The sequence below is a fragment of the Salmo salar genome, chromosome 15 (assembly GCF_965601325.2).
Source record: "Salmo salar chromosome 15, fSalSal1, whole genome shotgun sequence".
Classification (NCBI taxonomy): domain Eukaryota; kingdom Metazoa; phylum Chordata; class Actinopteri; order Salmoniformes; family Salmonidae; genus Salmo; species Salmo salar.
In genome coordinates, this window is record NC_138305.1 from 81,224,339 (window position 1) to 81,251,070 (window position 26,732).

The 26,732-nt window shown below is 43.4% G+C and overlaps 1 protein-coding gene and 1 pseudogene across 1 annotated transcript; both read left to right on the forward strand.

Annotated features, from left to right (window-relative positions):
- Positions 1 to 1,843: 1,843 nt before the first annotated feature.
- mrgbp (MRG-binding protein) lies at positions 1,844 to 5,396 on the forward strand (the record flags this gene model as incomplete). Its single annotated transcript, NM_001165282.1, is given in 5 exon segments — positions 1,844 to 2,004; positions 2,621 to 2,742; positions 2,864 to 2,945; positions 3,035 to 3,109; positions 4,226 to 5,396. Coding segments are annotated over 5 exon segments (618 nt in total). The 3' UTR covers positions 4,429 to 5,396.
- Positions 5,397 to 5,889: 493 nt separating this feature from the next.
- On the forward strand, positions 5,890 to 18,707 carry LOC106572287 (elongation factor 1-alpha 2-like; annotated as a pseudogene).
- The last annotated feature ends 8,025 nt before the right edge of the window (positions 18,708 to 26,732 follow it).

Here is a 26,732-nt window from a genome sequence, read left to right on the forward strand (position 1 = left end):
AACAGTACAGCGAAACGCTTACTTGCAAATTCCCTCAACAGTGCCGTACAAATATCAATATAATTTGTCAAATGGAAGTAATCAAGTATGAGTAAAACATGTCATTCTGACAACTCACTGCCATTTTGAATCGATGGATCTTTACTCCCACTAATTCAGAGTATGGCAACGTTAATGAGATGCATATATGCTTAATGTTACTTACATAGCTTATAACACTTGGATATTATCCAAACTATTCTAAAATTAATAAGTGGGCATTCAACATAAACTATTTGAGGTTTCCATAATATACCTACACCGTTGTGTACCTCTATAGGCCTACTTATAATTTAATTTAACTATAAAACTGCCTAATTGAAATACCCACCAAGGCATTCAACATAGCACTCAAAAGTGGTTAATTTGGTTTAGACTGAGAATTATTCATTTTCAACATTTAGTATTATTTATGTTCTCATATTCAGTTATAACTTTAGCCTACTATTCACGATCTCTCTCACACACACAGCGAGTCTCCTTTCTTGGCTGCGATCCCGGTCCATCTGCAGCCTGGCTCGCGGATTACTGTTTGTTAATGTTTCAATCAGCTGTGCGCCGAGGAATGTTAGGCTATTTAACCTGAACTTCCCCAGGTGTGCGGCGGCGCCGCTCAGTCTGGGCCCGCCTGCCCTTTCCTGCCCTTGGCACGATGCTATCACATAAACACAATCCCACACTGACTCGGCTTTAAAACATTAGCGCCGCAGCTGTGCACACTGCACTGCAGGGGATTTAGAGCCGCGTTACATCTGGGAGTGGAAATAAATACAACTGTTGAATAGAGCCTACTATCTACCATATATTTGTCCTGAGTCTCCTGAGCTATTTAACTCGTGTTACTGAAATCCATGAATGAGGCATGAACATGACAAACTAATGTGTTATTATAAGGTGCTGTGATAGAAATGCTGAAACTGTGAAAAATAAATCGTATAAATGACTTCTCGTATTACTGGATAATATCAATAGTAAGCATAGCCAATTACAAGTGAACCTTGTTTGTTAGTTTATCTAATGCCAACCATGAGACTTTAGAAAAATGAATGTTAATTTTACACTTGGCATAACTCTTTACTCTTTGTAGGCTATAATATTACCCTGTTGGATACAAACATAACTAAGAAATATAGCCAATTATCAATCTAAAATAAAAAGCAATGTGGCATTAAAACTAAATCATTATACATTGTTCAATACATCTGACATGCAGGTCCTTTTTTCAATAGTATTTTTTTCTCTGTTCAATAGTAATTTTATCATACTACCGTATTATGAGTAGTCCTATTGAATAGTGTCTATATCATTGTATTTCATTCTACTGTGCTGAAGCCTGGTGAAGCAAGAAGACGCAAGGTCATGTAGCGCTCCCTTGTGATGATACATGGATCGTACAGGCAGCCCCTTATCTTTATTCCATAACCAATAATTTGGTAATAAAGTGAGTGATACAATGTATCGAGTCTAGACTGGACACAGTGCAACATTGTAACCGTAAGCAGGGGCATGCGGCTACCCCAGAGCTCCAGACATGCCCTCTGTCCAGTTTGTGTGCACGACGACGGCCTCAAATATGGAATGCCCTGTCTAAATGTAGCCTGCTGTATCCAAGTCACATATACACATTTTAGGCCTACTTTACCTCCGTTTGTACACATGCAATATAAGACATTTAAAAAACGATATTATTATAGCAAGCCTATCAAAGTATTGTATCAAACATCTCTGGGTGAAAGTGCATCCCAGTTGGATAACCGTTTTAGCAGAGTGATAGGGGCGCTGTTCTCTGTCCTGCTTGCAGTTTTCTGTTATTGAAAGAGGACAGCAGCATGGGGGAAGCCGAGGTTGTTCCAGCCGACGAAAAACAGACAGACTCTGGGATCAGTCCCATCGAAGACTCGGTGGTATGGAGTCAAGAAGTCGAGGTGTGCCTGTTCCATGCAATGCTAGGTCACAAACCCGTAGGTAAGAATATAAAGTTAGCTAGCCAACCGTATGGTAGCTTGCTAACTCAACGTTAGCTAACGAGCTGTGTGTTGATCGTGTAGGCCTGAAATCTCCAGGTTGTAGTGGAGACGTGACGCAGAAGACGAGACAAGAGCCCGCCACCCACAATCACAACAAACCCCCAACAAGTTAGCTAGCCAGCTTATTCACAGCTAGCTATCTACTCATAGCCAGACAATGACACATCTCAATGAACTCACACAATCATTTAACATTTTAGCTTGCTAGCTAGCTAAACATCTGCATGTTCTCTCAAAGTGTGTTGGTCAAATGTATTCACTGAGAGAGCGTTCGCTAGCGAGCCAATTGAACTTCCGGTCTGCATACACATGTGAAAATCATAACACAAGCAGCTTCTCTTCCCAAAATCAATTGCTTTGCCTTTTCTTTTTGTTTTAACCTGCCGTTAGCTTATTGTACTAGCTAAAGAAGAAGTAAACTAGCTATCTCTAGTTTTACTTTTGGCCAACATATTGTTCTTTGTTATAATCCATAACTAGATTTGAATGGTCTGACTATAGAATATTGTATCAGACAGTCAACCTATCACTTGGTCCGGAATTTGTTTCTGTAGGGGTAAATCGTCACTTTCACATGATCTGTATCCGGGATAAATTCAGCCAGAATATTGGGAGGCAAGTGTCATCAAAGGTGATCTGGGACCACCTGGGAACTATGTATGACATGTCAGCCTTGGTGAGTAGAGCATCATGATCTTTGTCTGGCATTTGTAATAGATTGTTATAGATTGACAGTCAGCCCGTTGTTATGTAACACTGAATACTAATGATAAAGGCACACATTCTGTCCACTGCAGCATGAGTCTGAAATATTGCCGTTTCCCAACTCAGAGAAGAGCTTCAATCTTCCAGACGAGATTATTCAACAAGTAAAAGAAGGTAAAGTCTCTTTTTTCAGAATCCACTATACTTACTCAAATGCTGAACTACTGGAAAGTCCATACTATCTCTCTTTCCGCCTCAAACAGGTAAACTGGTATCCGAGGACGACATGAAAGACGATTTCAAAGAAGAACGAGACCCCCCAGCCATGCATGAAGAAGGTTCTCTCTCTCATTAAATTACATCAGCTATGTTTCACCTCCTTTGCCCCCCTCTTCCTCTCCTCTCCTCTTTCTCTCTGACGTGAGTCCGTGCATCTCTTCTCCTTTGGCACAAAAAAGCGACATCCCTCACCCTGGTCGTTTGTGTCTCGTTTTTAAAGGTCTGAGTCCCAGTATGGCTGCTGGCCAGGATTTTGAGAGGTATGGACAGAAGGACTCTTTCGATCTGTTCCAAAACTCCAGCTTGACCCCAGTACAGACCAGCTCATAACCAGAGGCTTCTTTAGAGTGACCACCCGCCTAGTGCACAAAAAAATGTGCGTCTGTATTTTTCTCAGTTTCTCTTTTTCTCTCCTTTTAACTTTTTTTGTTTGTTTTGAAGACGTTTTCAAGCATGGCATGTCAATTTTTGTTATAGTTCTATTTTGTTTTGATGGAATTTGATGACATAAGACAGAAGATATAATTGCATGCTTCAAATGGGTGGTGATGGGAAATGGAGGCTATGACTTAGTGCTCTTGAACCAGCCTTTTCTCTCTTCTATCATCATTCTTTTTCTTAAGACTATTTGAATGTCACCTGTCTGTTGAACTCCACTCTGGTCCTCTATCCACCACTGTGCCCTTGGTCTATTGTACATGATATCATTATTGGATGTACCCAGCAAACAGTATCGCCTGACACTAGAATAACAACTGGTTTAATTTGAGTCCACCATACTCTACCAAGTCACTGTAGTAGCTAGGGCCAGAACGCTACCAGTATCGCAACAGTATCGTGGCAAGGAAACAAAACACAAAGCGGATTTAACTTCTTTAGGAAAACAGCACAAAGCTATAGCACACAATCTTTTACATACAGCAGGTTTTTAAAGGGCCAAAGAGTTTGTTTTTCTACGTGTTTTCATTTTTGCCATGGAAAAAATATAGTGATACTGGTATTGTCCCAGCCCTAGTAGTAGCAGTCACTTGATGCCTTCCTCACTGACCTGAGAGAAGATTTCGGAACTTGGACTGAGTGATGCAGAATCTTTTAAACTGTCAATAATTTGCAAAACCTCCCTTACCTGAAAACTCCCTCTCATCTTCTCTTTTTCTCCTTTTTGTCTCTCTCAGGCAGCAACTCCTCGGTGAAGATGACAGAGAGGGTGGGCAGCAAAGACAAGGACAGAGAAAGAGACAGAGAGAAGGGTTGGGCTGAGGGCGGCCCGGGGAAGGAGGCAGCAGACAAGAGGAAGAGGAACCGTGCCACTGAGAAGGTGCTCAACTCCAGCAGCAACCCCTCCAGCCCCGGTGGAGCCAAGCGGAGAAGGACGTAGGCCAAGCCACCAGGAGGCGCCGTCGAGATATCATCCACTGCAGAGAGCAGGAGAGACCTGGGACTGGAGAGACTCATCTGTGAAGCCTGGAGGGAAGAGGGGGGGAGAGAATGATAGGAGAGTGACATTTTATGAGTAATAGATAAGAGCTATTTGGACAATGCTGAATTTGTGGATAGGTATCCTGGATACCTCATTGAGAACGTTTAAGCCCACAGAAGCTGCAATTTTAGTATGTTGTGTTTTCTCAGAACAACTAGAAAGATGTAGCATTCCCTGTTGCCACACAATCTCTGAAAACCACACCGCAAAAGCAGTGTGATGACTACAACACTGAATTGTATCGGTCATGATGATCAATATACTGTCACAGCATCTGGTACATTTTGACCATCCCGTCCCTCCAGTCCTCAGCTGTGCTGTGGATCAGAGGCCAGCATGACAGTTTACTAATATTGACACAATTCAAGCTGACGCATATCAATGCTTCTTCACTGACGTCAGAATAAGTGTAATGGTACTAGTGCTTGTGTTCAGGCTTGTGTTATGTGAAGTTCTCTTGTTTGGCTTTGGAGAAATGCTGGACTACTAAATCACATCAATACACTGTATGTGACTGGCTGGACGCTTGCATTAATTGATTGTCATTTGATTGATTAATTGACTGTCATTGTCATTTTTAGTTCTGAACTGTTACAAGTGGTTATAAACAAATGTATAGAGCTACTCATGGTTGTGTACCTGGTCCACCTCTTCCAGTGACTGCCAACCAGATTGTCATTATGCCTCCTTATATCTGTATAAACTGTAGTTGCCAGTGGTGAAAAATGTTTGTAATTTTCCTCTTTTTAGTTGATGTAATTTTGTCCTTGGGGATTATTGAATCTGCATGTTTTGGTAATTGCTCCAAAATATTTTTTTGGGTCTGTCAATGACTGACTTTTCAGAATCAAATAAAACAATGTGTAGCTCTAGTCTCCATCCATGTGAGATATGTTATTTTGTTTGTCTATTTATTTGACATGTTCCATTTTAAGGCATATGTCCCATTAAATATGATTTTGGACTAAGTTTGTGAATGGTTCGTTAATTCAACAGTGTACTCTAATGGAGTGTTATGATGTGTAGTATTTGTTCATTGATATCTCCCAAAAAGGATTTCCCTTAGTATGTCTTGGCTCTGAACTTCCTGGTGCTCACTCGGGAGGCATTTACTAAGCAACATGACTGTTTTTATTAAACGAGTATCTGTCAGAGTGATAGGCCAGTGACTAAACACTTCTCTGTACCACACATGAATCTTTGATACCCCATCACATTGCAGCAGAATATTTAAGTAGGTTTGTTTGTTAGGACTCTAATTGTAGTGCGCCATGTCATTGTAATGAATTCATACGAATTCAAAACAGATTTTACATGGCTAATAAGGAATTACTTTATAACAGTTTTTGAGTTTCCAGTATGATATTTGATATCACCCCCTCTCTTTCCCCTCGTGTTAGTTGTTCTCCCTGTCACATTTGTAATGTTTAATGTGTTCAATATCCATTCTTTCCTCTACTGCAGTCCATCCCTTGACATTCCAGGATGGGAAAGGAGAAAGTCCCATCAACATTGTGGTGATTGGTCATGTGGACTCAGGGACGTCCACCATCACTGGACACCTCATCTACAAGTGTGGGGGCATCGACAAGAGGACCACTGAGAAGTTTGAGAAAGAGGCTGTAGAGGTGAGGCCAGTGTGGATTAGTATCTCTGCATAATCAGTGCTTGACAGCTCTGCTAAACCACACAATGAAGAGGAAGACTGTCTTCATCTATGATTCACTGTTATTATAACAAGGGGTTATAGGGTATAACATGTCCATGACTCAATGATAAATAATTTCTCTCTAACCTGACCAGATTCTCATTCTAACTTATCTTTACCCTATCTCTCTGCACTAGATGGGAAAGGGCTCCTTTAAGTATGTGTGGGTGCTGGAAAAGCTGAAGGCAGAGAGGGAGCAGGGGATCACCATTGACATCTCGCTGTGGAAGTTTGAGACCACTGAGTGTACAAAACATTAGGAACACATGCTCTTTCCATGACATATACTATATATACAAAAGTATGTGGACACCCCTTCAAAAACAGTGGATTTGGCTATTTCAGCTACACCTGTTGCTGACAGGTGTATACAATGGAGCACACAGCTATGCAATCTCCTTAGACAAACATTGTCAGTAGAATGGCCTTTACTGAAGACTTTCAACGTGACACAGTCATATGATGCCAACAAATCAGTTCTTCAAATTTCTGCCCTGTTAGAGCTGCCCCGGTCAACTGTAAGTGCTGTTATTGTGAAGTGGAAATGTCTAGGAGCAACAACGGCTCAGCTGCGAAGTGTTAGGCCACACAAGCTCACAGAATGGGACTGCCGAGTGATATAGCTCGTAAAAATAGTCTGTCCTCGGATGCAACACTTACTACCGAGTTCCAAACTGCACCTGGAAGCAACGTCAGCACAAGAACTGTTTTGTCAGGAGCTTCATGAAATGGGTTTTCATGGCCGAGCAGCCGCACACAAGCCTAAGATCACCATGCACTACGCCAAGCATCGGCTGGAGTGGTTTAAAGCTTGCCGCCATTGGACTCTGGAGTAGTGGAAACATTCTCTGCAGTGATGAATCACGCTTCCCCATCTGGCAGTCCGACGGACTAATCTGGGTTTGGCAGATGCCAGGAAAACGCTACCTGTCTGAATGTATAGTGCCAACTGTAAAGTTTGGTGGAGGAGGAATAATGGTCTGGGGCTGTTTTTCAGCGTTCGGGCAAGGCCCCTTAGTTCCATTGTAGGGAAATCTTAACGCTACAGCATACAATGTTATTCTAGACAATTCTGTGCTTCCAACTTTGTGGCAACAGTTTGGGGAGGGCCCTTTCCTGTTTCAGCATGACAATTTTCCCGTGCACAAGCGAGGTCCATATAGAAAAATGTTTTGTCGAGGTCGGTGTGGAAGAACTTGACTGGCCTGCACAGAGCCCTGACCTCAACCCCATCGAACACCTTTGGGATGAATTGGAACGCCAACTGCGAGCCAGGCCTAATCTCCTAACATCAGTGCCCAACCTCACGAATGCTTTTGTGTCTGAATGGAAGCAAGTCCCCACAGCAATGTTCCAACATCTAGTGGAAAGCCTTCCCAGAAGAGTGGAGGCTGTTATAGCAGCATAGTTTGGACCGACTCCATATTATTGCCCATGATTTTGGAATGAGATGTTCGAGAAGCAGGCGTCCCAATACTTTTGGTCATGTATTGTAGACTGACCAGGTGAATCCAGGTGAAAGCTATTATCCCTTATATTGATGTCACGTGTTAAATCCACATCAATCAGTGTAGATGAAGGGGAGGAGACAGGTTAAAGAAGGATTTTTAAGCCTTGAGACAATTGAGACATGGAATGTGCCATTCACAGGGTGAATGGGCAAGACAAAATATTTAAGTGCCTTTGAACAGGGTACGGTAGTAGGTGCCAGGCGCACCGGTTTGAAGGTGTCAAGAACTGCCACACTGCTGGGTTTTTCACATTCAAAAGTTTCTTGTGTGTATCAAATGTGTATCAAGAATGTTCCACCACCCAAAGGACATCCAACCAACCAAAGTTAGAATCATTTGAGTCAACATGGGCCAGCATCCCTGTAGAATGTTTCTGACACCTTCTAGAGTCCATGCCCCGACCAATTTAGGCTGTTCTGAGGGCAAAAGGGGGTGCAACTCAATATTAGGAAAGTGTCCCTAATGTGTTGTACACTCAGTGTATTATATTACTATCATTGACGCGCCAGGGCACAGAGACTTCATCAACAACATGATCACAGGAACATCCCAGGTAAGGAGGTTAAAAACCTCACCATAATGTTACCATTCCTCATCCTCACCCTAACCATTCTTCTAAACCCTGACTCATTGATCTCACTGAGCCTAAACAATCCCCATGCCTGCTGTGTTGTACAGGCGGACTGTGCCTTGCTGATCGTGGGAGAGTTTGAGGCAGCATCTCCAAGAACGGTCAGACGAGGGAGCATGTCCTCCTGTCCTTCACTCTGGGGGTCAAGCAGCTCATTGTAGGGATCAACAGGATGGACTCCACATAGCAGCTCTACAGTGAGAAGCACTATGATGAGATAGAAAAGCAAGTCAGTGCCTACAACAAGAAGATTGGCTACAACTCCAAAGCTGTGGGGACAACATGCTGGAACAGTCCCCCTCTCAGAGCTATAGTTGGTTGACAGTGTGTAATTCCTCAATACTCCACAAGATGTCCTCATGTTCATGTAAAATGAATTTTCCTGTTCCTCAATCAACTGATACCCCAACTTCCAAACAAATTCATGTTGTTTCTCTGTGTTGTCACTCTGTCCTCATTCCTTGGTTCAAAATCTGGAAGCTGGACAGGAAGGAGCACCACAGCAACGGAGTCTCCTGGAAACTTTAGACACCATCATGCCTCCGACACAGCCCGCAGACAAACCCCTCTGCCTGCCCCTGCAGGACGTTTAGAAGATAGGAGGTAGGATTGCTACTCTAACACTAAACAAAAGTAATAGGCTAGTCTCGCAGGGATGGGCAATTAGCGGGAAGCATGCGGCCCGTGGCCCCCCTTTTGTATGCCGCCGGAAATAAATATATATAAATATATACTGAGTTTACAACACCTTCCTAATATTGAGTTGCACCCCCCTTCACTTTTTTCCCCCAAATATTGTTACGTTACAGCCTTATTCTAAGATAGATTTAATAGTTTTTCCCCCTAATCAATCTACACACAAAACCTCATAATGACAAAGCAAAAACAGGTTTTTAGACATTTGAGCAAATGTATTAAAAATACAAAACTGAGATATGACATTTACATAAGTATTCAGACCCTTTACTCAGTACTTTGTTGAAGCACGTTTGGCAGCGCTTTCAGCCTCGAGTCTTCTTGGATATGACGATACAAGCTTGGCACACCTGCATTTAGGGAGTTTAGGGTTTTCATCAAGAACCTCTCTGTACTTTGCTCCGTTCATCTTTGCCTCAATCCTGACTAGTCTCCCAGTCCCTGCTGCTGAAAAACATCCCACAGCATGATGCTGCCACCAGATGTCACACTTGGCATTCAGGCCAAAGAGTTCAATCTTTGTTTCATCAGATCAGAGAATCTTGTTTCATGGTCTGAGAGTCCTTTAGGTGCCTTTTGGCAAACTCCAAGCGGGCTGTCATGTGTCTTTTACTGAGGAGTGGCTTCTGTCTGGCCCCTCTACCATCAATACCAGATTGGTGGAGTGCTACAGAGATGGTTGTTCTTCTAGAAGGTTCTCCCATCTCCACAGAGGAACTCTGGATCTCTGTCAGAGTGACCATCGGGTTCTTGGTCACCTCCCTGACCAAGGCCCTTCTCCCCCGATTGCTCAGTTTGGCCAGGCGGCCAGCTCTAGGAAGAGTCTTGGTGGTTCCAAAACTTCTTCCATTTAAAAATGATGGAGGCCACTGTGTTCTTGGGGACCTTCAATGCTGCAGACATTTTTTGGTACCTTCAGATCATGTCCAATCAATTTAATTTATCACATGTGGACTCCAATCAAGTTGTAGAAACATCTCAAGGATGATCAATGGAAACAGGGTGCACCTGAACTCAATTTCTAGTCTCATAGCAAAGGGTCTAAATACTTTTGTAAATAAAGTATTTCTGTTTTTTATTTGTAATAAATTTGCAAAAAATTGCTTTGTCATTACGGGGTATTGTGTGTAGATTGATGAGGGAAAACATGTATTTAATCAATTGTAGAATAAGGCTGTAAAATAACAAAATGTGGAAAAAGTCAAGGGTTCTGAATACTTTCCGAATGCACAGTATCTGTGAAGGGCATCCGCAGAGGGAACATGTGTGGGGACAGCAGTCTGACCCGCCCCAAGTGACCGCTTGGTTCACAGCTCAGGTCAAGGTCAAAGGCCATCCCTCTGGACATCTCAGACACATACAGTACTAAAGCCTGATAGAAATATTTAATTGACCTATTTACATGAATTCATTCCCTTCCTCTCTCAGGTGATTATCCTGAGCCACCCAGGACAAATCAGTGCAGGCTTTTCCCCAGTCATTGACTGCCACACGATCGCCTGTAAGTTCTCTGAGCTCAAAGAGAACATAAACCACTGCTCTGTGAAAAAGCTGGAAGACAACCCCAAAGCCCTGATGGCTGGGGATGCTGCCATTGTATAGATGGCTCCTGGGAGCCCATGTGCGTGGAGAGCTTCTGCAAATACCCACCCCTGGGTTAGTATACGTACACATGTTAACCGTAACTGTTCAACTAACTAACATCCACTGTCCTCAGCCATCTACAGCACAGCAGCCATATACCAATAGCAAGAGAATGGATTCTATTTCTCTTCCAGACTTGCCTGGCTAGCTGCCCTCTAATTCGTTCATGTCCCTCAGCAGCCCATGTGCGATCAATTCATTGGTTATAATCAAATCTCAGGGACTGACGTACTTGTAAGAATCCACCTTTTGTTTGGCGAGCTGGCATGCTGTCTTCCACATCTTGTTCTAGTTCCAAAAGGGAGGCTGTTTTGGTTACACACAAACAGACAAGTCACCAAGGTGAAGCCCCCTTGGACATCTGGTTCATCTCAAACACTCTCTCTCTCTGCTGATTGTGAGGTTGTAACATGGATTCATTAAGCAACCATAACGCAGTCCAGGGAGCGGTTTGGTGGATTTCTCTGGGCGTGATTGAATATATTTGCTGCAGTTCTGTCTGCAAACAACAGAGGAAATAATTGCATGTGTTTTTGAAGTGTGAAATCACAGTCCTCTGTGAAACCAATGGGCCTTGGCCTCCCATGTGTGTTAGACCCAGAATGGTGGAGTGAGGGAGTATTGTTTTGTTAAAAAGAAAAATGCTATTGCAACCTCTATGCAGTAAGGAATTGAGACCAAAAGCTCAAGAGAAGTTTTAAGTGTTTATTACCAAGGATGCCATCAGCCGATGGCATGCATTTAGAAAGCTCACAAAACGTCTTATACTCTTCCCTTGTAGGCGTCACCTCCCCAGCTATACATTTTATGACCCCAATGATTTTCCCTCCTTTCCCCTGTGGAATGTCTGTCACGTCCTGGCCAGTATAAGGGTTAATTGTTATTGTAGTTTGGTCAGGACGTGGCAGAGGGTATTTGTTTTATGTGGTCCGGGGTGGTGTTTTGGTAAAAGGGTGTTTGATTTAGTATTTCCGGGTTTTTGGTTTATGGTCTATGTTTATGTATTTCTATGTGTAGTCTAGTAAGTGTGTTTCTATGTAGAGTTAATTGGGGTGGACTTCCAATTGAAGGCAGCTGTGTGGTGTTGCCTTTGATTGGAAGTCCTATATTAGTTGGGTGTGTTTGTCTGTGTGTTTGTGGGAGATTGTTCTGTGTTTAGCCTTGTGCCTTGCCAGACTGTCTGTATATCGTTCGTTCACTTGTTTTGTTATTTTGGGAAGTAAATAAACCTCAAGATGAGCTTACACATACCTGCTGCGTTTTGGTCCTCCATTACCGACGAAAACCGTGACAATGTCCATGGTCCTCTCTTGTTCAGCTAGATGTCAGAATCACACCCCGTCCATCTTCATCCTAGCCCTCTCTGATCCTAAGCAATTTCCTCTCATCTGATTAGGTCAACCTTTCTAAATTAGCATACTCGCAGTTTCATGGTCTAAACTCTATTAATACTCACAGTAAACATTTGCTAAACAGGATACAAACAAACTACAGTTTAACTTGAAACATGTTACATTTGAACAGAATCCATCAGTTTGTGAGTGGTACCTGGGGACAAGCAGCCTTTTGCATGGCTGGGTTTTAACAGGCCTGCTTAGTATCAGAGAGATCATACAAGACAAGAGCAGAATACTGAAACAATATTAAATACTAAGGATGAGGAGCCAATCAAATCATTGTGAAAGTTATCATTATTGAGATGTTAAACAACAATATTGAGTAATTTATGTTTCATTGTGTGTGTGTGTGTTACCCTTTCTATGTGCTTATAATATAAACTACAACGTGAAAGGTATGGTTTACTAGACTTTTAATCATGTCAGCACGTAACAGCAACTTACAGCACTTTCTGTTCATTTTTCTTCCTCTCCCCAATTCACTTGAACTATATTTCTTTATTTCCATGGGCTTCACCCGAGTACACCCTAGTAGCTGGAATACATCTGTATTAAGCCCCTTTCAACACCCCCCCTCCAAAAACGAAATGTTGTCCCAAACATTTCACTGGCCTCAAAACAAACACAGAGGATGTAAGTACAGGTCATGAGAACACCTGAGAAAACTGGGCTAACAGCCATACAACTATATAGACATGCCCGGTCTACCTTTATGGGCAAAGACGCAACCCCCACTAAACATTATCACACTGTGATTAGTAAAGGTAAACAAGAAAATATATACACATCTGAACATCTCTAGTTGGTATCCTGATAAGAGCCTGGCAGCCCTAAAGTGTTAAAGGTTAGAATGTCTCTGGGCCTCCTTTGCCGGGCTGAACGGCAGGGGAAGGTCATGGGTGACCCCAATGAATCAGTGTCCACTTCATCATGAGATGATTGAGTCTCTGAGCCCTCAGCTGTTTCCATATTTACCCCCGTCCTCTCTGGGCTCTCTCTGAGGACTGGCTGGCACTCCTTCACAGTGAAGTTTCTATCAGTCTGACCCCGTTCCTCACTATTATCTGATACTAGCTGTGTGCTACTCTGTCTGCTCTCTTCATCCCTACATCCCTACATAATCCTGGTATGATTTCTCCTGTTCCTTTTTCTGTAACCAAAGACAAGGTCAACAGGTAGCAGTGGAGCCCTTCCAAATAGCAGGAAATACAGTGAGAGCCCAGTAGCATCACTGGTGGTACAATTATATGCATGAATGACCTTGTTCAGATAATCACACCAGTTGGCCTTTTTTTCTTCATCTAGTGTGCGCAACATTAACAATAGTGTACGGTTAAATCTCTCCACCGGATTCCTCTGTGGATGATATGGAGAGGTTCTAGAATTGGCTATTCCGTACAGTTCTGCAAGGCTCTGAATAACTGATTTTCAAACTCTCTTCCCTGATCATGATGGAATTTTGACACAAAGTCAAACTTTGGGAAAAAAAAATCGAAAAGCTTTTTTGCTGCAGTTTTCCCTGACCTTTTTCTGGTGGGGTAGGCTTGTGCAAGTTATCTAAAATGTACTCGTAGCCCCCTCGGCTTTTCTCCAAATGCATATAGTCAATTGAAATAATCTGGAAAGGAGCTGTAGCTCGTACATGTTGCATTGGGACCCTAGTTATTACACTGGGTTTCTTTTGTTTGATACACTTACACACTTTAGTGATAAAGTGTTCAATGTCATGTTGCATGCGCGGCCAATAAAAGCATTCTTGTGCTAAGTTCAACACTCTTTCTGTTCCTAGATGGGCCATTTCAGTGTGTAAGTACTTGTAAATCAGTGTTCTATACTGACTTGGTACCATAACTTGTGTCATTTTTTCTGTTTTCATTTGTAATGATCCATCTGGTGAGACATGGAACCTGTTCCACTCTTGCAGTAACTGTTTCACTTTGTATGACTCTTGTTGACATTGTGTTTGTTTAGGCTTAGTCCTTTGACTTTTCAGTTCCAAGATTCTCCATACAGCTGCATCCTTTAACTGAGCCTGCATGAGATCATGTGGAGACAGTCGCTGTAACTGTTCCCCCCCACCATGACAGCTCATCTTGCTCTGATGGCCTTAGTGTGACCGTGGATATCCAAGTTACACAGTCATTCTGTTGTGTCTGAACAGTATTGAGCGTTGCTTTAACCGTCTCAGGTGTGTTTTTTGTGTGCATTCTTCCATGTAATATTCAGCATGCAAAGGAGGACGTGACAGAAAGTCTGTGTCAGTGTTTATCTATCCAGGATGATACTTCAGTTTGAGATTAAAGTCAGACAGCTCCGCCACCCAGCGATGACTGGTGGCATTCAGTCTTTCTGTAGTTAGTACTTATGTCAAGGGGTTATTATCACTGTACACTGTCACAAAGGGAGCATAAAATAGGTAATCTTGGAACCGCTCAGTCACTGCCCATTTGAGGGCCAAGAATTCCAGTTTCCCAGAGTGAAGGCGATAGTTTTTCTCTGCTTGTGTCAGGGTGAGGAGACATATCCAATGACCCTCAGTTTGCCACTTTGTCGTTGGTATAACACACCTCCCAATCCCTCTTCAGAGGCATCAACGTGCAGGATAAAAGGGTCCTTGAAATCTGGGTCAGCAAGCACAGGTGGATTAGTCAACACACTCCCCAAGTGTTCTAATTCTCTGTGGCATCCTCCCATATAACTTTCTGGTGGGGCAGAGCCTGTCCCGACTGCATCGCTATCTTGGTCCTTCTCGTCCAGGAGGCTGGGGTCTCCGACTTCACTGCTAGTAAGTCATAGAGACATTATGCATGTTGTGAGAAGTTCTGTACATAACCCCTATAGTACTCTAGAAACCCCAGTAGTTTCCTCAGCTCTCTCACGTTTGTTGGTGGCCTGTTTACCAGTTCTTGCACTGCTACAATTTCTTTAACATCCATTCTGTAACCCTCAGCAGAAATTATTTTTCCTAAATAATGGACCTCATTCTTGAATAGGTCACACTTATCAGCCCTGAGTTTAATACCCCATTTATTTTGCTACCTGAGTACCTGACGGACATCTTCCACATGTTGCTCAAATGACTGACTAAAAATAAGAACATCATCCAAATATGGTATACAGATTCTATCTCGTATACCCTCTAAACTTTCAACCATGCTTAATTGGAAGGCAGAGGGACTGTTTGATAAGCCAAAGGGAATTATATTCCATTCACATAAGGCCCAAGGGGTGCTGAAGGCAGTGTATTTTCTGGACACCTCTCCCACAAAACATTGGTGGTATACCTTTCCTTGATCTAAAACTGTAAATCATGAGTTTCCTCCCAAACCATTAAGTATTTCCTGTATACGGTGTATGGGATGCCTGTCCAGAAAAGTTTTCTTGTATAATCCCCTATAATCTACACAAAGTCTTAAACTCCCATCCTTTTTGCATACACAGACCAGAGGTGATGCGTATGATGAAGTTGACTTCCTGATTAAGTTTTTGTTCAGGAGCCCCTGAAGGTGGCTTTTCACCTCAGCATACAAGGGGCGTGGCACACCATTGTATCTCTCTGCCACTGGTATGTTATCAGTCAATGTTATCTACATTTTGCGATTTTCAATACACCATCTGTCCATGTCATATTTGCCGAAAATGGCTGATTCCTCTCTGAGCATCTGTTTGACTAATTCTTGTTGTTCTTGGCTCAAGTGCTGAACATCTACAGGTCAACATCTACCACTCTATGTGACTGTTGTCAGGGCCAGGCTCCAGTGGGGATCTGTCCTGAACCTGTGCTACAGTAACCTTTTCTCCACTGGGCACAGGAACCATGTGACACGCTACTACTCTCTGTAATTTCCCTATCACTGTTTGTCTTGGTAAGGTTATGTCATGTTTTGTAGTATTCACTACTGCAATGTCAACTTTACGAGATGGCCGTTTTGATGTTTTCACGACCTAACTTTGTAGGTCCAGGCCCCAGACCATTCTCAAGTCTGGTTCAAATAGCACAATTTCATCATTGAATGGGGGCCTCTCTTGGGATACAGGGATGAATCCATTTTGTTTTTCCACCTGGAATGACAATGTCACGTCTGCCTGCTGTAAGCAAGCATTCCTTCGTGTACTATGAGTGCTGAAGCAGATTGAGTAGAGTCTTTGCCTTTCCCTGTCCTAGCTTAAGTGCATTTCTTAGCATCGTTACTGTATATATATCAGCTCTGAGGGCTCATTGTTACTTTTTGATTTAACTATTTCTTCAATTACATTAAACCCAATGATTGGTTTCGCCAGTCTTTCATTTGTGACTAATATCGGAACCCTCAATTGTTTTCCTACAATGACATCAGCTTTGGGATCAAGCAAACTAAAACAAATGTCCATCCAATCCAGAAAGGGAATTTCAGTGCCATTGGCTGCCCTCAGATCCAGTTTCTCTGTATTGCCCATGATTTCTGCCAGTGGTCAAATTTGTGTGCTTGGCAAATTACGTTTTCTCCATTCCTCACTTATGATGGATACCTGAGCCCCTGTGTCCAATAGTGCTAGGGTCTTTACACCCTCCATATAACACCACACTTGACTTTTTTTTTACCAATGAGCTGTGCTATATTACAATGTCCTGTGGTAGCTGGGGTAGTTGCCCCCCACTTTGTTGCGGTCAGTCTTGTGGGCAGTCTTACATGTAGGTTGGTGCTGTTTCCAATGATTCTGTTGGCACACTCTGGAACAATAGGCAGCTTTATGACACAATTAACACAACTTAAACTCTGAGGTTCTCTCTACCTTTGCACTGCAGCCACTGCAACACTGGATGGAACTAGATGTATCTGAGGTCACTCCCCGTTCCATGGTTGTGACCCCCAGGTGTTTCCCGATGGATGTGCGTTGCCCCTGATCCTACTGCTAAATGGCTATCACTGCCATATTTGTAGCAATGATGGAAAGTCTGTTGACCAGTCTCATAACAACTTTTGCATTTTCTTTTTTCTCTGTTGGTTGGACTTGGTTTTCTGTTGGTTGATTCCTAACTGAACTGTCACCCTGGCCCCGCACTAACTGTACTAATGAGGCTACCTGTCAGGTCAGTTCTTTGATTGCTTTGTTGCTCGCATCAATTTTACTCAGGAGGGGATTGTAGTTCTTTTGTTTTCGGACTGTGGTCTGTTGGGGCTCTGCCTGAGCACATTCCCCTTCGCTATCCCCATTATCCTCACTCTGTACAGCTTTCACTCGTGTGGGTGTGAACTTACGTGAAATCCTGGCCTTTTGCATGCGTTCGCTTTCATTGCCCTAGGCAATTTGGATTTTCTCAAGCAAAAGTTCATCACTGATGTTAATATTCTGGAGATGCACTCTCATCTCTGCCCTGACATTATCATTTGAAAATCCAGTAAGAATGGCCTGCAGGCATTGGCTCTTGACTAACTCTGTACCATATTTCAGTCCTGATTGGACATGAGCTGAGGCTAATAACACTTTCTGTCTCAGGTCAAAGACTCGGACTAGGAAGTCCAAGGCAGACTCTCCTGGCTCTTGTGTTGCCTTAGTCAACTTGTGAAACGGTTCTTCTCTGCATAATGTGTCCTCAAGATTTGCCTTAGTGTGTAGAGTGTCATGTCTGTTTTTCCCTCCAGATAACTCCTCATCTTAAACCCTGGGCTCACAGCTCTGATTACTGTTTCTAGGATTTCTAATTCATGGTACCCTTTTCTCCGTCCATTTTCAATCTGATGTTCTAGGCTGCTGAACCTGAGCTTATCTTTCTGATTCTGATTTCCTATCGGTCCATGTATTTCCAAGTCTTGTAGGCAGACTTTTTGCAGTATCCTCAGAATCCAATATTCCTTTGATTTTGTCTTTCAGTTGAAGCAGCCAAGACATTCCCTCATCCTCTGATTCCATTAAATCCTCCTTCTCACAGTAATCTTCCATCAATTTGCGCCGCAAAGCGCGATGGCTCTTTCCTTTGACTTCAGAGTCAGCTACACCTCTTATTCCACAACGTACACATAAGTGCCGTAAATTATCCTCAGTTAAAGTCCATAAACTCTGTTCGATTTCATCCAACAACGTTTTCCTCTCTCGACTCATATTGTTCTACTCACGTGGCAACAACGACAATGCAGGCAATGGCAAGATAGCTACAATCCGTTAGGAGGTTAGCCCGCTAACGTTAGCTAGCTAGCTACTCTCCCAATGTCTCTCACTCATCCGTTCCAGGAATATGGGCCGGTGCTCACATGAAAATAAATCTCAGCGGAGCCTCCAAATGTGTTATCCTTTCTATGAACTTATAATATAAACTACAACGTGAAAGGTACTGTTTACTAGACTTTAAATCATGTCAGCACATGTAACAGCAGTTTACAGCACTTTCTAGTGGCTGGAATACAGTACCCCCTAGTGGCTGGAATACAACTGTATTAAGCCCCTTACACGTGCTTGCGTGCATTGTGTATTTTTGTGTGCAAACAGGTCATTTTGCTGTCCTGGACATGCTGCAGACTGTTGCTGTTGGCATCATCAAAAACATGGAGAAGAAAACGGGTTGTACTGGCAAGGTCACCAAGTCAGCCCAGAAGGCTCAGAAGATCAAATAAACCAAGCTGTGGAAGATCCCAGTGACATCTTTATCTCCAGCCAGACCTTTCCATAATACAACCAATATTGTAGTGTAGCATCATCACCTATCATCTGGGCAGGATCATATACGCTGTAGTAACACACTAAATGTCAGCCAGTGGCAATGGAAGTTATTGAGAAAATGGCAGCATGTGTCCACATCTGTAAGGTCCCTTATGAACTGTACCAATCAATGACTGTATACACTGGCTGATACAGAGAGACTCATCCATGCTTTTATTACAACATTGGTCAACTGCAAACCATACAGAACGCTGCAGCACGGGTACTGACCTAGACCAGACGGAGAGCACACATTACATCGGTTTTAAGGTCTCTGCACTGGCTGCCTGTGAGTTGTAGAATTACTTTAAAGATTATTCTACTGGTTTTTATCAATCCACGACTGTGCACCCCAATACATGTCAGACACACTTTTAAGTTATGTACCCAGTAGGTCCCTCAGGTCCTCTGGCCTTTTAACTATCACAAAGCGTAGGAACAAGAGGCATGGAGAGTCAGCCTTTACTTACTGTGCCCCCAGCCTCTGGAATAGCCTGCCAGAGAACCTGAGGGGGACCAAGAGGCATGGAGAGTCAGTCTTTACTTACTGTGCCCCCAGCCTCTGGAATAGCCTGCCAGAGAACCCGAGGGGGAGCAAGAGGCATGGAGAGTCAGCCTTTACTTACTGTGCCCCCAGCCTCTGGAATAGCCTGCCAGAGAACCCGAGGGGGAGCAAGAGGCATGGAGAGTCAGTCTTTACTTACTGTGCCCCCAGCCTCTGGAATAGCCTGCCAGAGAACCTGAGGGGGAGCAAGAGGCATGGAGAGTCAGTCTTTACTTACTGTGCCCCCAGCCTCTGGAATAGCCTGCCAGAGAACCCGAGGGGGAGCAAGAGGCATGGAGAGTCAGTCTTTACTTACTGTGCCCCCAGCCTCTGGAATAGCCTGCCAGAGAACCCGAGGGGGAGCAAGAGGCATGGAGAGTCAGTCTTTACTTACTGTGCCCCCAGCCTCTGGAATAGCCTGCCAGAGAACCCGAGGGGGAGCAAGAGGCATGGAGAGTCAGTCTTTACTTACTGTGCCCCCAGCCTCTGGAATAGCCTGCCAGAGAACCTGAGGGGGACCAAGAGGCATGGAGAGTCAGCCTTTACTTACTGTGCCCCCAGCCTCTGGAATAGCCTGCCAGAGAACCTGAGGGGGACCAAGAGGCATGGAGAGTCAGTCTTTACTTACTGTGCCCCCAGCCTCTGGAATAGCCTGCCAGAGAACCTGAGGGGGAGCTAAACTGTGGACATTTTTAAAAGAGGTATTAAAGCATACCTTTTAGCTTTGCTTTTCCTTAGGGTGCTTTTTAGTCCTTCAGTTTGTATTGTTATTCTTCAGTTTTTTATCCTCCTATGTTTGTTGTGCAGTAAATGTTTCATTGTTTTTATTCAGTTTTTTTTTCTCACCTGTGAAGCACATTGTGTTGCATTCCATGTCTGAAATGTGCTGTATAAATAAAGCTTGATTTGAGTGTAAACATTATGAACACCTGCTCTTTCCATGACATAGACTGACAAGGTGAATGCAGGTGAAAACTGTGATTCCTTTTAGATTATATGTCACCTGTTAAGTCCACTTCAATCCCTGTAGATGAAGGAGAGGAGACAGGTTAAAAAATGATTTTTTACAGACATTTTTTACAGCCAGCCTTGAGACAGTTGAGACATGGACTGTGTATGTTCGCCATTCAGAGGGTGAATGGGTAAGACAAAAGATTGAAGTGCTTTTGAACGAGTGTGATGAGCCCGACGCAAATTATATACTGCTTTCTCGGGAACAGGCCCAGATCCCCGTGATTTGCGTGAAGAGGAGGTGGAGAAAAAGGGGCCAGAGGTCGAGCTGCCTTCTGAGAATTCGTAGGCGATCGAATAAACCACTTCCTTCCATTCTGCAAGGAAACGTGCAATCTATGGAGAATAAAATCAATGACCTACGCGGAAGATTAAACTACCAACGGGACATTCACAACTGTAATATCTTATATCAACGATGACACTATCAACATACAGCTGGCTGGTTATAGGCTGTACCGGCAGGATAGAACAGCGGCGTCTGGTAAGACAAAGGGCGGCGGACTATGTATTTTTGTAAATAACAGCTGGTGCATGATATCTAAGGAAGTCTCGAGCTATTGCTCGGCTGAGGTAGAGTATCTCATGATAAGCTGTAGACCACACTATCTACCTAGAGAGTTTTCATCTGTATTTTTCGTAGCTGTTTACATACCACCACAGACTGAGGCTGGCACTAAGACAGCATTGAATGAGCTGTATTCCGCCATAAAAAAAACAAGAAAATGTTCACCCAGAAGCAGCGCTCCTAGTATACGGGGACTTTAATGCAGGGAAACTTAAATCCGTTTTACCAAATTTCTATCAGCATGTTAAATGAGGGGAAAATGGGGGTGGGGGGGACGTTGGACCACCTTTACTCCACACACAGAGACGCATACAAACTCTCCCTCACCCTCCATTTGGCAAATCTGACCATAATTCTATCCTCCTGATTCCTGCTTACAAGCAAAAATTCAACCAGGAAGCACCAGTGACTAGATCAATAAAAAAAGTGGTTAGATGAAGCAGATGCTAAGCTACATGACTGTTTTGCTAGCACAGACTGGAATATGTTCCGGGATTCCTCCGATGGTATTGAGGAGTACACCACATCAGTCATTGGCTTCATCAATAAGTGCATCAATGACGTCGTCCCCACAGTGACTGTACGTACATACCCCAACCAGAAGCCATGGGTTACAGGCAACATCCGCACTGAGCTAAAGGCTAGAGCTGCCACTTTCAAGGAGCGGGACTCTAACCCGGAAGCTTCTAAGAAATCCCGCTATGCCCTCCGACGAACCATCAAACAGGCAAAGATCCAGGACTAAGATCGAATCTTACTCCACCGGCTCTGACGCTCTTCGGATGTGGCAGGGCCTGCAAACCATTACAGACTACAAAGGGAAGCACAGCCGAGAGCTGCCCAGTGAAACAAGCATACCAGACGAGCTAAACTACTTCTATGCTCGCTTCGAGGAAAATAACACTGAAACATGCATAAGAGCACCAGCTGTTCTGGAAGACTGGGCGATCACGCTCTCCGCAGCCGATGTGAGTAAGACCTTTAAACAGGTCAACATTCACAAGGCCGTGGGGCCAGACGGATTACCAGGACGTGTACTCTGACCAACTGGCAAGTGTCTTCACTGACATTTTCAACCTCTCCCTGTCCGAGTCTGTAATACCAACATGTTTTAAGCAGACCACCATAGTGCCTGTGCCCAAGAACACTAAGGTAATTTAGCCATGAAGTGCTTTGAAAGGCTGGTCATGGCTCACATCAACACCATTATCCCACAAACCCTAGACCCACTCCAATTTGCATACCACCCCAACAGATCCACTTATGATGCAATCTCTTTTGCACTCCACACTGCCCTTTCCCACCTGGACAAAAGGAACACCTATGTGAGAATGCTATTCATTGACTACAGCTCAGCGTTCAACAACATAGTGCCCTTGAAGCTAATCAATATGCTAAGGACCCTGGGAAAAAACACCTCACTCTGCAACTGGATCCTGAACTTCCTGCCGGGCCGCCCCCAGGTGGTAAGGGTAGGTAACACATCCTCCATGCTGATCCTCAACACAGGCGGCCCTCAGGGGTGCGTGCTCAGTCCCCTCCTGTACTCCCTGTTCACTCAAGACTACACGGCCAGGCACGACTCCAACACCATCATTAAGTTTGCCGATGACACAACAGTGGTAGGCCTGATCACCGACAACGACGAGACAGCCTATAGGGAGCAGGTCAGAGACCTGGACGTATGGTGCAAGGACAACAACCTCTCCCTCAACGTGATCAAGACAAAGGAGATGATTGTGGACTACAGGAAAAAGAAAGGACAGAGCACGCTCCCACTCTCATCGATGGGGCTGCAGTGGAGCAGGTTGAGAGCTTCAAGTTCCTTGGTGTCCACATCACCAACAAACTAACATGGTCCAAGCACACCAAGACAGTCGTGAAGAGGGCACGACAAAGCCTATTCCCCCTCTGGAGACTGAAAAGATTTGGCATGGGTCCTCAGATCCTCAAAAGGTTCTACAGTTGCACCATCGAGAGCATCCTGACTGGTTGCATCACTGCCTGGTATGGTAACTGCTCGGCCTCCGACCACAAGGCACTACAGAGGGTAGAGCGAACGGCCCAGTACATCACTGGGGCCAAGCTTACTGCCATCCAGGACCTCTATACCAGGCGGTGTCAGAGGAAGGCCCTAAAAGTGGTCAAAGACTCCAGCCACCTTAGTCATAGACTGTTCTCTCTGCTACCACACAGCAAGCGGTACCGGAGCACCAAGTCTAGGTCCAAGAGGCTTTTAAACAGCGTTTACCTCCAAGCCATAAGACTCCTGAACACAATGGCAAACCAGACTATTTGCATTGCCCCCCTCCCCCTCTTTTACACTGCTGCTACTCTCTGTTGTTACCATCTATGCATAGTCACTTTAACTCTACCTACATGTACATATTACCTCCATTGACTCTGTACCTGTACATAGTCTTGCTATTGTTATTTAACATTTACATTTTAGTCATTTAGCAGACATCATTTAGCAGCTCTTATCCAGAGCGACTTACCGTAGTGAATACATACATTTCATTTCATGCATTTTTTTTTGTAATGGCCCCCCGTGGGAATCAAACCCACAACCCTGGCGTTGCACACACCATGCTGGCATTGCAAGCACCATGCTCTACCAACTGAGCTACAGGGAAGACTATTTTACTGCTGCTCTTTAATTAGTTGTTACTTTTGTTACTTTTATTTCTTATTCTTATAAGAAATACTACTGCTTCTCAATATAAGGAAGGTGTTCTTAATGTTTTGTACATTCAGTGTATATCAATGTTCAAATCAGTTGTTATTGGTCACATACACATATTTAGCAGATTTTATTGCGGGTGTAGCGAAATGCTTGGGGTCAATTCCATTTAAATTCCAGTCAATTTAGAAAGTAGTACACTGAAATACCAATTCTCTTTAATGCTTTTCAATTAGTTAGGTAAATTTGGAATTGGAATTTGGTTAACTTTCTGAATTGACTGGAATTTAAATGGTAATGACCCCAACCCTGGTATATATTACAAACCAATAAACTGGACAAATTCCTGCCAATTTCTGAGCTTCTTTTTCCAATGTTATTCCAGATACTAACAAGCAAACATAGGCCCTACAGGTCTAAATCCAGAGGTGGGACAAACATTTCTGTCAGAAAAAGGTCTACTTACTGTATGTTGGTTGTGTCAGAATAGTGCAATGTGTTTAACTGGCCAGTAGAGGGAAAGCCTCACCAAGTTATCAACAATATGTTTCCACATTTTGTGTACTTGAAGGTAGAGCCAAGTGATAATTTGTTTAATTTGTCTTTTAAATCAGGCGGTTTCAAACTGGGATCTGAGGTAATGCAGGGGGTCAGTGATGTTTATTTTTGAAAAAATATTTTATTGTATTTTCTTAAATATTTTTATGAATATCGCTAGCTACAACAGAATACCATCATGGATACCATTTTTATTTCTGCGTCCAGTATGAAGGAAGTTAAGAGGTAGTTTCATGAGTAAATGCTAACTAGCTTTGACTGGATGTTTACAATACTACTACAGTAACCATTAGCATGCTAGCTGTTCATACGACTCTGGGGAAGTAGATAAATGGCTTCATTAACAAAATCTCAAACTTTCCCTTTAATGTGGAGGAAATTATAGTCATTGGAGCTAATTACAGGGGGTTTTTCCGTATAAATTCTTAGTTCCAGTGTCAACTTAAATGATCAAAACCAGATAGAAATCATAAAGAACTATACTGTATACATATTTTTTTAATAATACCATCATTGAGAACTAACGATCAAATAAAACCTAGACAGTCAGGGAGAATAAAACAAATAAAAATAAATAATGGCATTCAGGGCCCATTGCTTTTGTTATAATGAGCCGAGGAACACAGCATTAGCCATGGAAAAATGCATACAATAGCATGAAATTTGCTTTAAACCTGCAAAATTGATCTCTCAACTCCATGCCAAACTGTGTAGAATTTATGAAAATTTGCTTCAAATCTGCAATATTTTTTATCAGCTTAATGGCTTTTTCTTTTAATTGCAGAAAATGTGCTTTACAACAGCAAAATGTTCTCTCCGCTAGCAAGATAGCCTATTAGCTAGAAAGGTATGTTTGAATTCATGAGGGAGAGAAATGATCAAATAATTTAAAGCTATAATCCTTAATTTAAACAATAACAAAGCCTTCACCCCACCTCTGTTTTGGTATAAAGCTGAGGGATGGGCCTAGAGAAATGTAACCACTCTCAAGTTCATAGACAGAGCTATGGATGCAAGGACTGACCATCCATGATATCAACATTATAGTTTTAATCATATTTGAGGCAATACAATGTATATTTACATATACATTGTTTACAAACATTGGAGTAAAACAAACTTATTTTTTGGGTTCTTATGGGGTATGACAGTTGAACTGAGTTCATGAAGCATTTGGAAGTTAAATTCTTCAAGAATTGATGGATATATATAATTAATTTATCAGTCCAAAAATGAATGTTGCAACTAAGGATTCTAGCTTTGAAGCTATATGGGTTTTTGGTGACAGAATGACAAGACACTAGGCACTTCTTAGGGCTCGGCCCCTTTTTCTCTATTTCCGCCTGAATTACGTGCCCAAAGTAAACTGCCTGTCACACAGACCCTGAAGCTAGGATATGCATATCAAATCAAATCAATCAAATCAAATTTATTTTTATATAGCCCTTCGTACATCAGCTGATATTCTCAAAGTGCTGTACAGAAACCCAGCCTAAAACCCCAAACAGCAAGCAAAGCATGTGAAAGAAGCACGGTGGCTAGGAAAAACTCCCTAGGAAAAACTCCCTAGAAAGGCCAAAAACCTAGGAAGAAACCTAGAGAGGAACCAGGCTATGAGGGGTGGCCAGTCCTCTTCTGGCTGTGCAGGGTGGATATTATAACAGAACATGGTCAAAATGTTAAAATGTTAAAATGTTCATAAATGACCAGCATGGTCAAATAATAATAATCATAGTAGTTGTCGAGGGTGCAACAAGCACGTCCGGTGAACAGGTCAGGGTTCCATAGCCGCAGGCAGAACAGTTGAAACTGGAGCAGCAGCACGGCCAGGTGGACTGGGGACAGCAAGGAGTCATCATACCAGGTAGTCCTGAGGCATGGTCCTAGGGCTCAGGTCCTCCGAGAGAAAGACAGAAAGAGAGAAAGAGAGAATTAGAGAGAGCATATTTAAATACACACAGGACACCGGATAAGACAAGAGAAATACTCCAGATGTAACAGACTGACCCTAGCCCCCCGACACATAAACTACTGCAGCATAAATACTGGAGGCTGAGACAGGAGGGATCAGAAGACACTGTGGCCCCATCCGATGATACCCCCGGACAGGGCCAAACAGGCAGGATATAACCCCACCCACTTTGCCAAAGCACAGCCCCCACACCACTAGAGGGATGTCTCCAACCACCAACTTACCGTCCTAAGACAAGGCCGAGTATAGCCCACAACGATCTCCGCCATGGCACAACCCAAGGGGGGGGGGGGGGCGCCAACCCAGACAGGAAGACCACGTCAGTGACTCAACCCACTCAAGTGACGCACCCCTCCCATGGACGGCATGGAAGAACACCAGTAGGCCAGTGACTCAGCCTCTGTAAAAGGGTTAGAGGCAGAGAATCCCAGTGGAAAGAGGGGAACCGGCAAGGCAGAGACAGCAAGGGCGGTTCGTTGCTCCAGCCTTTCCGTTCACCTTCACACTCCTGGGCCAGACTATACTTAATCATAGGACCTACTGAAGAGATAAGTCTTCAGTAAAGACTTAAAGGTTGAGACTGAGTCTGCGTCTCTCACATTGG